This window comes from Mastigoproctus giganteus, chromosome 7 (genome assembly GCF_048544385.1).
Source record: "Mastigoproctus giganteus isolate SK-2022 chromosome 7, ASM4854438v1, whole genome shotgun sequence".
Classification (NCBI taxonomy): Eukaryota; Metazoa; Arthropoda; class Arachnida; order Uropygi; family Thelyphonidae; genus Mastigoproctus; species Mastigoproctus giganteus.
This window is the reverse complement of record NC_143581.1, coordinates 71,184,893-71,201,007: the sequence shown is the minus strand read 5'-3', so window position 1 is coordinate 71,201,007 and position 16,115 is coordinate 71,184,893. Positions and strand designations below refer to the sequence as shown.

At 38.2% G+C, this 16,115-nt stretch overlaps 1 protein-coding gene across 5 annotated transcripts in view; it reads right to left on the bottom strand.

Annotated features, from left to right (window-relative positions):
• Window positions 1-16,115, bottom strand: part of LOC150082988 (uncharacterized) — a 1,785,507-nt gene that overhangs the window by 1,147,155 nt on the left and 622,237 nt on the right. For all 5 annotated transcript variants that reach the window (XM_090377722.1, XM_090377724.1, XM_090377725.1 and 2 more), the window contains one exon: window positions 4,892-5,022. In XM_090377722.1, coding sequence (XP_090233848.1) covers window positions 4,892-5,022 — 131 coding nt within the window. The remainder of the gene's footprint in view (window positions 1-4,891; window positions 5,023-16,115) is intronic.

Below are 16,115 nucleotides of genomic sequence, written 5' to 3'. Positions count from 1 at the left end.
GCGAGATTTGGAAGCTAATCAATACTTACGAGTCCGTAGAAATACCGTTCGTGAATTCCCGCCATTTTTACACGATAGCATAAGCTTAGTGTCGTATAGTGCATAATATAATATTGTCAATTAATCAGTAAATCTATTAATCTTGATAAACTTTATTGTCAATTAAATTGTACTTTTAACTCTATATATATATATATACATATAACGACTTAATCGTAACAAATAATTAATACATAACTATAGTGGCGCACGTGATACGGAAGTTGTATAAAGGGACCTCGTAGAAAACACTAGATACCGAAAAATATATATATATAACATAACTGTTTTGGGATATAACTTAAGGATTTAATTTTTGTTTTGAATTTTATTGAATTAAATTGGAATCATGACTCTGACCAGAGCAGCAAAGCAAAAGGCTCAAGCTAATGGGAGTGCTGTGGTTCAGGGGAGAACTGAGGGGGGCAGTTGCCCTCTGAATCACAGTCTATTAAAATGCACTGATTGCTTGATGTTTGCGGAGCAGTCGGGTATGGGACATGATACTGCCAAGGGGGATGTCTTTGTGTGTGCACGATGTAAGGAGTGCAAGGAAATCAGGCGACAACTCAGCGTTGTTATGGGCCTTTATGAGAGCTTGAAGGACAGGGTGGATGCCCTCGAAGGAAATAAATTGAGGGGCCCATCAAGCTCTCAGCTGCCCACATCAACGCCAGAGCTTGCACTTGGTCATCAGGCAACACAGAAGCAGCCCCCTAAGCAGAATGCGCTGGTCCCACAGGAACTAGTAGTTGTTGGTGACTCTATTGTCAGGGAAACGGGGAACATACTTTGTAAAAAGGATAGGTGGAATAGGACCGGGGTATGTCTGCCAGGGGCAAAGGTTGATGACGTTGTAGAGCGGATATCATCTTTTAAGGGCACAAAAGGTGATATAGTTGTACACGTTGGCACTAATGATATTAAGAGTAGGAGACCGGCGGAATTACTTAGCAAGTACAGGTCACTGTTGAAAAAAAGCCGTGAATTAGGGTTGAACTTGAAAGTGTCTGCAATTCTGCCCAGACACGATAGGAGGGAGTATATGATGAGAGCCTTGTCGATCAATTCGGCCCTGGAGGGATTGTGCAAGGCTCAAGGGGTAGAATTTTTTTCAGCCTGGACTGTACTTGTTAACAGGAGAGATTGCTTCTACAGGGATGGGATACACTTAAATAGAAAGGGTGCAAGAATTTTTCCTGATGCTGTCGAGGCAGTGTTAGGTGGGTCGGAAAACTGCTAGTTGGGGGGGATACAAGGACTAATAGATTAACAGTAGCCAGTGGCAGAGGTGGAAGTGATTCTTGCACTGCTTCTATTGAAATGAGCAGAAGTCTGAAAAACAAGATGCAGGATATTTCAGAGACTGCTGGTAGTCATTGCGGTACAAGTAAACACATGGGTTGTGTTAGGGTAGCTAAGAATAGAAACAGGTGCATGTATACCTGCGTGTACACCAATGCTAGGAGTTTGGTAAATAAATTTGATGAATTTGAGGTATTGCTCAAAACATCAAAGGCAGATATTGTTGGGATATCAGAGACGTGTTGTCACACAGATATAAGTAATGCGGAACTGGAATTTGGGGAATACAATGTGTATAGAAAGGATAGACAGGACAGGAGGGGAGGAGGGGTTATGCTATTAATTAAGAAACACATAAAGTCCAAGGAAGTGAAGCCAGTCGACATCGATGGACAGGGCAGTGTCGAGTCAGTTTGGTGTGACATAAGCATAGGGAAATCAAAATTGAGAGTAGGAGTGTGTTATAGGCCTAATGACTCTGATGAGTATAATAAGATATTGTACAGGGAAATGGAGTGGGCCAGTAAATCAGAGAGTCTTATAATGGGGGACTTTAATTTCCCAGATATTGACTGGAATTTGTGGGTTGGTCACTCGCACACTAGCAAGGCTTTTGTGGATTTATTGGATGATTGTTTTCTACATCAGCATGTTCGTGAGGCAACAAGAGGGAGCAATACTCTTGATCTGATTATCAGTAGTGATTCTTCATGCATTAAGAACCTGCAGATAAATGAACCACTAGGTGGCAGTGATCACAGTGTGTTGAAGTGGGATTTACTCAAGGAGGTAACTACCATCAGAGGTAAAGGGAAGGGTTTTTGTTTTCGCAAAGGCGACTATGATGGTCTGAGACAGTATTTAAATTCTATACAGTGGGACCAACTGATGATGTTACCAACAGCAAACTCAAAATGGGAAGCATTCAAGGAACTAATCTTGGAGGCTACCAGGCTTTACATACCAACTAAGAAATATTGTTCAAGGTTTAGGCCTAAATGGTTGTCAGATGAACTAATGAGACATGTGTCAGAGAAGAAAAATGCATGGGATACATACAAATTAATGGGTGACATGGAAGCCTATGATAGATATAAGTTGGTCTGTAACCAAGTCACAAAGGAGATTAGGCAGGCAAAGGCAGACTATGAAAAATCCTTGGCAAAGGATGCAAAGAAAAACAGAAAAGAGTTCTTTACATACTTGAACTCGAAAAGGAAAGGGATGAATCAGATTGGTCCACTGGATATTGATGGTTCAACAGTTGAGGATCCTGCTCAGGTGGCTAACAATCTAAACGAGTATTTTGCATCTACATTCACGCATGAGGAGTTATTCAGGAAGGAGAATGATGCAGGTAAAGTAAACATTGGCAGTGAGCTGGATGATTTTGTAATAACTGAGAGGAAAGTGGAGGAGAGATTGTTGAGGATAAACATAAAAAAGGCACCTGGGGTGGATGGGATCTATCCAGTTATATTAAAGGAGGCAGCAAAGGAAGTATGCAAACCCCTAGCCATAATTATGAGAGCTTCTTTGGACTCAGGGGAGGTACCCATAGACTGGAGATGTGCAAATGTAACCCCAATTCACAAAGGAGGATCAAAGGCTGACACAAGTAATTATAGACCTGTTAGTTTAACTTCTGTTCCAGGTAAATTAATGGAGGCACTGGTTAAAGAAGCACTGCAGGATCATCTAGACAAGAATTCAGTTATAGCTCAGACGCAGCATGGTTTTGTTAAGGGCAGGTCTTGCCTGACCAATTTGATTGGATACTATGATGTAGTCACAAAAGAACTGGATGCAGGGAATAACTTTGATATTATATATTTGGATCTTAGAAAGGCTTTTGATACTGTTGCACATGGAAGACTGCTGCACAAATTGGAGCAGTGTGGCATTGGAGGCAAATTGCTGCTATGGATAAGGGGATGGTTGAGTGGCAGAAGACAGAGAGTGGTAATCAATGGACACTGCTCAATGTGGACTAATGTTATTAGTGGAGTTCCTCAAGGTTCAGTGTTGGGTCAGTTGTTGTTTTCGGTGTTTATGAATGATATTGATGATGGGATATCAAGTTTAATTTCCAAGTTTGCAGATGATACAAAGGTTGGCAGGGTCGTTAAGGACAATACTGACGCTATGCTGCTGCAACAGGATCTGGAAAGGTTGAACAGATGGGCTGAGAGGTGGCAAATGAGGTTTAACATCGACAAATGTAAAGTGCTGCATATGGGAAACAGTAACCCCAGAGCAACGTATCAACTCTGCGGTACTACACTGACAGTGGTGGAGAATGAAAAGGACCTGGGGGTAATTGTGCAGGCAGATATGAAGTTCTCTGAGCAGTGCAGATGAGCTGCAAGAGTAGCTCATGGTGTCTTGTCAATGATATACAGGAATATTTCTAGCAGGGATAAGGAGGTGATTATTCCCTTGTATAAGGCAATGGTAAGGCCACATCTTGAGTACTGTATACAGGTCTGGAGGCCTCATTTCAAGAAGGATGTAGAGCTGCTGGAACGGGTACAGAGAAGGGCAACAAGATTAGTAAATGGAACAAAGGGTTGCTCTTACGAAGAAAGGCTTAAGTTTTGCAAATTACAGAGTTTGGAGACTAGGCACCGGCGAGGTGATCTGATAGAGGTGTATAAGGCTTTGAATGGTTTGAGCATGCTCAATGCCAATGGGATTCTTCATCTTTCTCAGAATAATCACCTCAGAGGGCATAAATTCAAATTGAGGAAGGACGGATGTCGGATAGATGTGCGGAAATTTGCCTTTGGCCAGCGGGTGGTTGGTTGGTGGAACCGACTTCCATCACTTGTTGTTGAAGTTGATAGCCTAAACAAATTTAAAGCTCAACTGGACAGGTATTTCGAACGAACGGAGGGGTGAAATGGGAGTGGGTTTTTTTTTTTTTTTTTTTTTTGGCTGATGCTGAATAAGCTTGCTTTCTTGCATCATATGCCTCTGCTAATGCTAATGCTAATACGCATGCAAGCACGACTACTCGGGAATATGCTTATGGCTGGTCTTGTTTTCTAGTTTATTTTAATTATCAAAACTAGCATAACCTATTCTGACTAATCAGTCTGCCATGAATTTTATTGTTATTATATCAGGGTTGGTGGGTTATTTGATTTTTAGGAGCATTAGCAACTAAGGCCATATTGCTCCAGGATATGCGGTGGTCATTCCCTGACCTTTCCGCATCCTCCGTATTTGGTGGTGACGGGCTCGAACCCCGGTCTAATCAAGAAGCGTGTGCTACGCACTGCTGCTCCTTCCCACCTGGCTACGGAGGCACCTATTATATCAGGATTCCCAATCATAGTATAATAATAATAAAATTCTTTGGCCAGTGTTTTAACTCTACCTAATTTAACTCTACTTAGTATGCTATAAAAATCTTGGTACTATCTAATTTGAATACAAAATTTTCTATATCTCTTTAGAAATATCTGAAAATTGAAGGTAATATACAGTATGAAAATAGCTGTCTAAAACTAAATACTGACAGTAATAGCATAAAAATACAAACCCTGGCTGGTACTGTAAAACTCCAGAGAGCAGTTGTAGCAATTTCTGGTAATGCAGGAAGTATAGTTTCAAGAAATGTTCGGGTATATGGGACATCTGGTAAAATGGTTTCCATGTGATGAACTGTACCATCTGTAAACAGAATGGAAATTAAATAACTAGCAAAACTTAAAAAAAATAAATAAAAATTTGAAAAGATTCATGTGTACAATTTTGGTGCACATGAATAAGGTTTGATTTACAAAGGGCATGTGTACAAAACAAGTCATAACTTAATTTTTCGTCTTCCAGAATATTTGCATTAAAATAGTACTTTCGAGAAAAACTGTTTCAATTCTTGCTAATACCTTAAATAATTTCAGCAAGAATTCAATGATATAAACATGCATTCATGACCTTAATTGTGAAAACAGGGACTCCATTACACCCAGAAGCATTAATATTTAGAAAGAATGTATAATTTATTTTAGTTCATCTGGATTCATCAAAATTGTAACAGATTGACACAATATTTTTCCAGAAAGGATCTGTTTTTGATTAATGATTGAGCAATTCTTGTAGTGTGACTAATCCAAATTTCCAAAGTGAAATCATCAGGTAGTTCACTTTTTAGAACAATTTATGTAGTAATAAACTTGATGTGGGTGTTTAAGGCCTTGAAAGATTTGAATAAAATAAATATCAAGTGAATTTTTATGCTTAATCATGTGTCATACATAAATTTAAATTGAGAGGGCATAACTGCAGGACTAAATAATGTATAAAATTTTCTTTTAGTCAAAGGGTCGTTGACTGTTAATATAAACTCTCACCAATCTGTGAAAATTGTAAGTCTATCAAAATTTAAGAAGGGATTGGATAAATTCTTGAAAAAAATAGGTAAATAAAAAGAGGGAATGTGACATTGCTTACTTTTCAGTAAGAAGCAAGATGCTATTTCAATGCAAGTATTAAATTATGCTGTTCTGCCTTTACTGTCTAGGGAACCATATTGTTGCTCCTATGTGACCAAGAGTGAGCTAATGCTCTTCAGAAATGACTATTTATCTACAAGTTGACTTAACATTATTAATATTGTTTTAATTGAATAACATCATCTTTACCATCTGGGGACCATAATGTCTCCAGTCAATGAAGACATAAAAGCATAATACTGAGTAGCATTATGTTTTTTTAAACAATTTCAGTATTTGCATTAAAATAGTACTGCACTTCTCTACTGGAATACCGCATTGAGGTAATGCAGCCCAGCAACAGAGGCTATATTATACTTGTAATGAAGTTTACATTTTCAATCAGAAGTTTTCATCTGGACACTTAAAAATGGCATTATCAACTTTAGAAAAAGTTTATTTTAAAAAATTATCTAAATTTTCTCTCTTTTTTTTTTTTAGGTGTAGCTTACATATTTGGATGCAGTATTCCAAGTGTAGTACCAAAATTGCTTGACACAGTAGGATTACAACATCTCTATCTTTGCATGCAAATGTTTGATAAACTCTAATAGGAGACTATGGAATCTCCTTCCGAATTGTCTGTGCTGCATGGGGAACTTTGTCTACCTGTATTGTAACTCCCAAATCTCTCTCTCTCACACACTACCCCCCCCTTTCTACTGTCTTTAATTCATCTTTTCCTCTCTTCCTAGTGCAAAAGTTATTGTTGTTATTTGGTTTTTAGGAGCATTAGCAACTAAGGCCATATTGCTCCGGGATATGCAGTGATCATTCCCTGACCTTTCCACATCCTCCATATTTGGTGGTGATGGGCTCGAACCCCGGTCTAATCAAGAAGAGTGTGCTATGCACTGCTGCTGCTCCTTCCCACCTGGCTACAGAGGCACCTGCAAAAGTTATTTTGAGATTATTTCACAAGAGTGTAAAATCTTGCATTTTACAGGCATTAAAACAGCAGCACTTTTTTGACCATTTCTGAAGATGATCTAAATCAGTGGTGCACAAACTGTGGAGCACAACCCCTCTGGGGGTTGTGGGATAAATTAAAGGGGTTGTGGCAATTTTTGAATAAAATTAGTTTTGGTGTACATAAAAGATAAAAAACTGGTTGTTAAAATTACTTTTTCAATACTGTAGGTGTAGGTGTAGAGACCTTATTACTCAAACGAGGTCTGAGATACAAATGAACCCTACTATCACTCTATTTTTTTTTTTAAGGTGGTTACACATGTGCCGCAGCTGGTGTTCTTACTTATTGCCATGTCGGGAAGACGCCTTAATTTTCTCACTGGCAAATTAATATGTACACAGTGAATGCAGCTGACTAATGCCACTTCTCAGTATGTATTAATACTTTTCAGTACTACTCAGTTGCTGAGTATTATTACTCAACTGCTGAACGATACTCCCTTTAGCCCTTAATTCGTGCTTCCTACAGCACAAATTCTCAAATTGCCTAAAGGCCAGAGTTGGAAATATGTGGTGGCAATAACAAAAGTTTTGCACGCATGCTTTATTCTGCTGTAATTCAGTGCTTTCATGTCACTTGGATGTGTTTTTCATTCTTCTGCTATTTTTTTATATTATCTTTTAGTTGTTTTTTAGAAGAAAAAACTAATTTTATCATGTACAATTGAGTATTCAGAACAAAACAGCCAAGAAGTGATGACAATAATGTTGCTACAGATACAACGGAAGCTGAAAGAGTAAGAAATGTATCATGTGAAAATTTGGACACTAATATTTTTTCAAGTGTGTGCAGCCACCAATTTCTGGCAGAGAGCCATCATATTCCAAATCAAAAGTAATGAAAAAGAATAGAAAATATCAAGAGAAATTTATGAAGTACAGTTTCACCTACAGTGTTGTTGATGATCAGTAACTTCCTGCATGCATAATATGTTATGAAAAACTGGCTAATGAAAGCATGAAACCTATTAACTTAAAAAGACACTTACATACAAAACATCCAGAGATAAAGAAAAATATTGAATCCTTTTCAAAAGACCCACCGACGCCATACAAGATCTGAAATCTTTCATGAAGAAACATACTGCCATTCCTTGTAAAGCTTTAAGCATATCATTGCAAGTTTCATATTTAATAGGAAAAAATTTTAACTGACGTACTATTGCGGAATCTCTTGTTCTCCCTGCTGCAATAAAAATTATGTAAATTATGCATGGCGAAAAGTACAGCAACAGTTTAAGACCATTCCTCTGTCCAGAGACAAGGGCTCGCGGTGTATTACAGTTATCACAGACAACATAAAATTCAATTTATTAAATCGATTGAGAGAAAGTCCAATTTTTGCAATACAATTAGATAAATCCACAGATATTTCAAACCTCGCTCAACTTATCATATATGTCAGATACTGCTACGAGGGAGATATTTTGGAGGATTTTCTATTTTGCAAAGTTTGGAAGGAAGAACGGTGGGCAAGATTTATAATGTATTTTCTTTCAAGCAAATAATCTAACAGGAACAACTATATTAGGATTTTTACTGCATTAATAGGAGAAAATAAAGGTTTAAAAGACAAAGGAAGCAAAATTGGTCCAAATACAGTTTTAATCACTGCATTATACATAGAGAAGCATTAGCACTGAAGGAAATGCAAACTGATTTACACAAGTTCTGAAAAATGCAGTAAGTGTGATCAACTTTATTAAAAGTAGAAGCTTAAATATCAGAGCTTTCACAACACTTTGTAATGAAATGGGACTTGCTTATGAAATTCTTCTTTTATATACGAATTTGAGGTGGTTGTCCAGTGTCTTTTTTGACCTCAAACATGAATAAAAAATGGCTTGGAAAATTAGTTACCTTATTGATATACTTGAGGAACTTAATTAAAGTAGTTCTTCAAATTTAATGATATGTTGATATACTTGAGGAACTTAATTAAAGTAGTTCTTCAAATTTAATGATATGTTGATATACTTGAGGAACTTAATTAAAGTAGTTCTTCAAATTTAATGATATGTTGATATACTTGAGGAACTTAATTAAAGTAGTTCTTCAAATTTAATGATATGTTGAAGTCTGGGTGCGAGGTTAACCTGTGCAGACATTGCTCCTTAAAGCTCTTCAAACAGAGAAGTTTTTCCTGATTTATTTTCTGCTTTATTAGTTTAAATTGTCATATTAACTTATTTTCTAGAGTAGCTTTATATTCCTAGTTACGATACTTAGTTTAAAGTTTAACTTAGACAGAGATTTCGTAGATATTACTTAGTATCGGTAACGGTATCAAATCCACGTGTCACAAATTGAACGAGAGGTCTTTTAACCAAATTTAGTCGATTTATTAACCAATTGTTATATCAAATTATCTTCTATAAGTAGATTGTAGACCTAGTCAGGATCCTTAGTTTATTCTAAATTGAGATAGCGAGATTTCGAAACTAATCAATACTTACGAGTCCGTAGAAATACCGTTCGTGATTTCCCGCCATTTTTACACGATAGCATAAGCTTAGTGTAGTATACTGCATAATATAATATTGTCAATTAATCAGTAAATCTATTAATCTTGATAAACTTTATTGTCAATTAAATTGTATTTTTAACTCTATAAATATATATAACGACTTAATCGTAACAAATAATTAATACATAACTATAGTGGTACACGTGATACGGAAGTTGTATAAAGGGAACACTAGATACCGAAAAAAAAAAAAAAAAAAAATATATATATATATATATATAACATAACTGTTTTGGAATATAACTTAAGGATTTAATTTTTGTTTTAAATTTTATTGAATTAAATTGGAATCATGACTCTGACCAGAGCAGCAAAGCAAAAGGCTCAAGCTAATGGGAGTGCTGTGGTTCAGGGGAGAACTGAGGGGGGCAGTTGCCCTCTGAATCACAGTCTATTAAAATGCACTGTTTGCTTGATGTTTGCGGAGCAGTCGGGTACGGGACATGATACTGCCAAGGGGGATGTCTTTGTGTGTGCACGATGTAAGGAGTGCAAGGAAATCAGGCGACAACTCAGCGTTGTTATGGGCCTTTATGAGACCTTGAAGGACAGGGTGGATGCCCTCGAAGGAAATAAATTGAGGGGCCCATCAAGCTCTCAGCTGCCCACATCAACGCCAGAGCTTGCACTTGGTCATCAGGCAACACAGGGGCAGCCCCCTAGGCAGAATGCGCTGGTCCCACAGGAACTAGTAGTTGTTGGTGACTCTATTGTCAGGGAAACGGGGAACATGCTTTGTAAAAAGGATAGGTGGAATAGGACCAGGGTATGTCTGCCAGGGGCAAAGGTTGATGACGTTGTAGAGCGGATATCATCTTTTAAGGGCACAAAAGGTGATATAGTTGTACACGTTGGCACTAATGATATTAAGAGTAGGAGACCGGCGGAATTACTTAGCAAGTACAGGTCACTGTTGAACAAAAGCCGAGAATTAGGGTTGAATTTGAAAGTGTCTGCAATTCTGCCCGGACACGATAGGAGGGAGTATATGATGAGAGCCTTGTCGATCATTTCGGCCCTGGAGGGATTGTGCAAGGCTCAAGGGGTAGAATTTTTTTCAACCTGGACTGTACTTGTTAACAGGAGAGATTGCTTCTACAGGGATGGGATACACTTAAATAGAAAGGGTGCAAGAATTTTTGCTGATGCTGTCGAGGCAGTGTTAGGTGGGTCGGAAAACTGCTAGTTGGGGGGGATACAAGGACTAATAGATTAACAGTAGCCACTGGCACAGGTGGAAGTGATTCTTGCACTGCTTCTATTCAAATGAGCAGAAGTCTGAAAAACAAGATGCAGGATATTTCAGAGACTGCTGGTAGTCAGTGCGTTACAAGTAAACACATGGGTTGTGTTAGGGTAGCTAAGAATAGAAACAGGTGCATGTATACCTGCGTGTACACCAATGCTAGGAGTTTGGTAAATAAATTTGATGAATTTGAGGTATTGCTCAAAACATCAAAGGCAGATATTGTTGGGATATCAGAGACGTGGTGTCACACAGATATAAGTAATGCGGAACTGGAATTTGGGGAATACAATGTGTATAGAAAGGATAGACAGGACAGGAGGGGAGGAGGGGTTATGCTATTAATTAAGAAACACATAAAGTCAAAGGAAGTGAAGCCAGTTGACATCGATGGACAGGGCAGTGTCTCAGACAAATAAGTCAGTTTGGTGTGACATAAGCATAGGGAAATCAAAATTCAGAGTAGGAGTGTGCTATAGGCCTAATGACTCTGATGAGTATAATAATACATTGTACAGGGAAATAGAGTGGGCCAGTAAATCAGAGAGTCTTATAATGGGGGATTTTAATTTCCCAGATATTGACTGGAATTTGTGGGCTGGTCACTCGCACAATAGCAAGGCTTTTGTGGATTCATTGGATGATTGTTTTCTACATCAGCATGTTCGTGAGGCAACAAGAGGGAGCAATACACTTGATCTGATTATCAGTAGTGATTCTTCATGCATTAAGAACCTGCAGATAAATGAACCACTAGGTGGCAGTGATCACAGTGTGTTGAAGTGGGATTTACTCAAGGAGGTAACTACCATCAGAGGTAAAGGGAAGGGTTTTTGTTTTCGTAAAGGCGACTATGATGGTCTGAGACAGTATTTAAATTCTATACAGTGGGACCAACTGATGATGTTACCAACAGCAAACTCAAAATGGGAAGCATTCAAGGAACTAATCTTGGTGGCTACCAGGCTTTACATACCAACTAAGAAATATTGTTCAAGGTTTAGGCCTAAATGGTTGTCAGATGGACTAATGAGACATGTGGCAGAGAAGAAAAATGCATGGGATACATACAAATTAATGGGTGACATGGAAGCCTATGATAGATATAAGTTGGTCTGTAACCAAGTCACAAAGGAGATTAGGCAGGCAAAGGCAGACTACGAAAAATCCTTGGCAAAGGATGCAAAGAAAAACAGAAAAGAGTTCTTTACATACTTGAACTCGAGAAGGAAAGGGATGAATCAGATTGGTCCACTGGATATTGATGGTTCAACAGTTGAGGATCCTGCTCAGGTGGCTAACAATCTAAACGAGTATTTTGCATCTACATTCACGCATGAGGAGTTATTCAGGAAGGAGAATGATGTAGGTAAAGTAAACATTGGCAGTGAGCTGGATGATTTGGTAATAACTGAGAGGAAAGTGGAGGAGAGATTGTTGAGGATAAACATAAAAAAGGCACCTGGGGTGGATGGGATCTATCCAGTTATATTAAAGGAGGCAGCAAAGGAAGTATGCAAACCCCTAGCCATAATTATGAGAGCTTCTTTGGACTCAGGGGAGGTACCCATAGACTGGAGATGTGCAAATGTAACCCCAATTCACAAAGGAGGATCAAAGGCTGACACAAGTAATTATAGACCTGTTAGTTTAACTTCTGTTCCAGGTAAATTAATGGAGGCACTGGTTAAAGAAGCACTGCAGGATCATCTAGACAAGAATTCAGTTATAGCTCAGACGCAGCACGGTTTTGTTAAGGGCAGGTCTTGCCTGACCAATTTGATTGGATACTATGATGTAGTCACAAAAGAACTGGATGCAGGGAATAACTTTGATATTATATATTTGGATCTTAGAAAGGCTTTTGATACTGTTGCACATGGAAGACTGCTGCACAAATTGGAGCAGTGTGGCATTGGAGGCAAATTGCTGCTATGGATAAGGGGATGGTTGAGTGGCAGAAGACAGAGAGTGGTAATCAATGGACACTGCTCAACGTGACTAATGTTATTAGTGGAGTTCCTCAAGGTTCAGTGTTGGGTCCATTGTTGTTTTCGGTGTTTATGAATGATATTGATGATGGGATATCAAGTTTAATTTCCAAGTTTGCAGATGATACAAAGGTTGGCAGGGTCGTTAAGGACACTACTGACGCTATGCTGCTGCAACAGGATCTGGAAAGGTTGAACAGATGGGCTGAGAGGTGGCAAATGAAGTTTAACATTGACAAATGTAAAGTACTACATATGGGTAACAGTAACCCCAGAGCAATGTATCAACTCTGCGGTACTACACTGACAGTGGTGGAGAATGAAAAGGACCTGGGGGTAATTGTGCAGGCAGATATGAAGTTCTCTGAGCAGTGCAGACGAGCTGCAAGAGTAGCTCATGGTGTCTTGTCAATGATATACAGGAATTTTTCTAGCAGGGATAAGGAGGTGATCATTCCCTTGTATAAGGCAATGGTTAGGCCACATCTTGAGTACTGTATACAGGTCTGGAGGCCTCATTTCAAGAAGGATGTAGAGCTGCTGGAACGGGTACAGAGAAGGGCAACAAGATTAGTAAATGGAACAAAGGGTTGCTCTTACGAAGAAAGGCTTAAGTTTTGCAAATTACAGAGTCTGGAGACTAGGCACCGGCGAGGTGATCTGATAGAGGTGTATAAGGCTTTGAATGGTTTGAGCATGCTCAATGCCAATGGGATTCTTCATCTTTCTCAGAATAATCACCTCAGAGGGCATAAATTCAAATTGAGGAAGGACGGATGTCGGATAGATGTGCGGAAATTTGCCTTTGGCCAGCGGGTGGTTGGTTGGTGGAACCGACTTCCATCACTTGTTGTTGAAGTTGATAGCCTAAACAAATTTAAAGCTCAACTGGACAGGTATTTCGAACGAACGGAGGGGTGAAATGGGAGAGGTTTTTTTTTTTTGGCTGATGCTGAATAAGCTTGCTTTCTTGCATCATATGCCTCTACTAATGCTAATGCTAATGCTAATACTTGAGGAACTTAATTAAAGTAGTTCTTCAAATTTAATGATATGTTGATATACTTGAGGAACTTAATTAAAGTAGTTCTTGAAATTTAATGATATGTTGATATGTTGATATACTTGAGGAACTTAATTAAAGTAGTTCTTCAAATTTAATGATATGTTGATATACTTGAATTAAACTTTTTCAAATCAAACTTAACTTAATTAAACTTAATTAAACTTCTTCAAATGATAAATTTAACTCTTCAAGGACAGGGAAATATATCAATACTAAGTGATAAAACAGAAGCTTTCAAAAAGAAGCTTAATCTTTGGAAAACTGAATTTGAGCGAAATAATACTGAAATGTTCCCATGTTTTTCTGATTTTGTTAATATCAATAATATTGAAATTTTAAAATTTGGGAAATCATTGCCACCCACCTAACAATGCTAATTAAGAATTTTTCTAAATGATTTAATGTATCTCCAGAAAAAAAGTTGTATTGGAGTCGTGATCCGTTGCTTTTGAAATTTCTTCATTCCCAGAAATTACCATTCAGCAAAAGGAAGATCTTGTCGACCTGTGAAGCATTACGTGCTCATTTTCACTCTACAACTTGTGAAAAAGTTTGTCTTTCTCTTCGAGACGAGTATTAAAAATTATCGAAAATAACGATGCAAGCATTGCTACCTTTCGGGTCCACGTATTTGTGTGAAAAAAAAAATTGCAATACGATTGTCTTATAAAGGAGATAATCACATCCTTATCCCTATTAGAAAAATTCCTGTACATCATTGATAAGACATCATGAGCTACTCTTGCAGACTGTCTGCACTGCTCAGAAAAATTCATATCTGGCTGCACAATTACCCCCAGGTCTTTTCATTCTCCACTACCCTGAGTGTAGTAACACACACTTGATACATTACTCTGGGGATTACTGCTTCCCATATGCAGTACTTTACATTTGTCAATGTTAAACTTCAGTTGCTACCTCTCAGCCTATTGGCTCAACTTTTCTAGATCCCGTTGAAGTAGCGTACTGTCATTAGTGTCATTAACAACCCTGCAAAACTTTCTATCATCAGCAAAATTGGACATTAAGCCTGATATACCTTCATCAATATCATTAATAAATACAGAAAAGAACAATGGACAAAAGTTCAATCCAGCATTCACCCCTGGAGGACTCCACAAATGACTTTAGTCAACGAAGGGCAGTGTACATTGATTACCACTCTCTGTCTTCCCCTACTCAACCATCCCTTTATCCATATCCATAGCAGCAATTTTCCCTTGATGCCAAACTGCTCCAATTTGTGAACTAGTCTTCCAAGTGCAGCAATATCAAAAGCTTTCCTGAAATCCAAGTATATGATATCAAAATTATTTCTTTTTCATCCAGTTCCTTTGTGACCACATCATAGCAGGGGACCTCCCCTGAGTCCTCCCATGCTGTCTTGTCAAAGATATACATGAATTTTTCAAGCAGGGAAGAGAAGGTGTTTATTCCCTTGCATAAGGCAATGGTTAGGCCACACCTTGACTATGGTAGGTTTGGAGACCTCACTTTAGGATGTAGAGCTGCTGGAATGAGTTCAGAGAAGAGCAACAAAGAAGCTATCACAATTATGGATATGGGTTTGCTTACTTCCTTTGCTGGTTCCTTTAATATAACTGGATAGATCCCATAACAGCCTTTCTTATTATTTAACTTCAACAATTTCTCCTCCACTTTGCTCTCAGTTATTAGAAAATCATTTAGCTCTTTTCCAGAGTTTGATAAACTTCTGGCATTCCCCTCCCTGAATATCTCCTGGTAAGAATGAAGATGCAAAATACTCATTCAGTTTGTCAGCTACCTGAGCAAGATCATCAATAGTAGAATCATCGATATCAAGTGGACCAATCTGATTCATCCCCTTCCTTCTAGAGTTTACATAAGTAAAGAACTCTCTGCTCTTTTTATTTGCATCTTTTGCCAAGTATTTCTAGTAACCTGCCTTTGTCTGCCTAGCCTCTTCTGTGGATTACAAAGCAGCTTTTATCTTCCATTGGCTTCTGTGTTACCTGATAAGTTATATGCATTCCATGCATTTTTCTTCTTTGCCACAAGTCTCATTAGTTCATCTGACATCCATTTAGACCTAAACCTTGAACAATATTTCTTAGTTGGTACGAAAGAGCCTAGTAGCTTCTAAGATTAATTTCTTGAATGCCACCCATTTACAATTTGCTGTTGGTAAATTCATCAGTTAATTCCACTGCAGAGAATTTAAAAACTGCCCAAGGGCACTGCAGTCACCTTTACGAAAGCAAAAACCCTTTCCTTTACCCCTGATGGTAGTTACATCTTTAAGTAAATCCCACATCGGCTGTGATCACTGCCACCTAATGGTTTCTTTATCTGCAGATTCTTAATGCATAAAGAATCACTGCTAATAATCAGATCAAGAGTATTACTTCCTCTGGTTGCTTCTCAAATGTGCTGCTCTAGAAGACAATCATCCAATAAATCCACAAAAGCTTTGCTAGTGTGCTGGTGA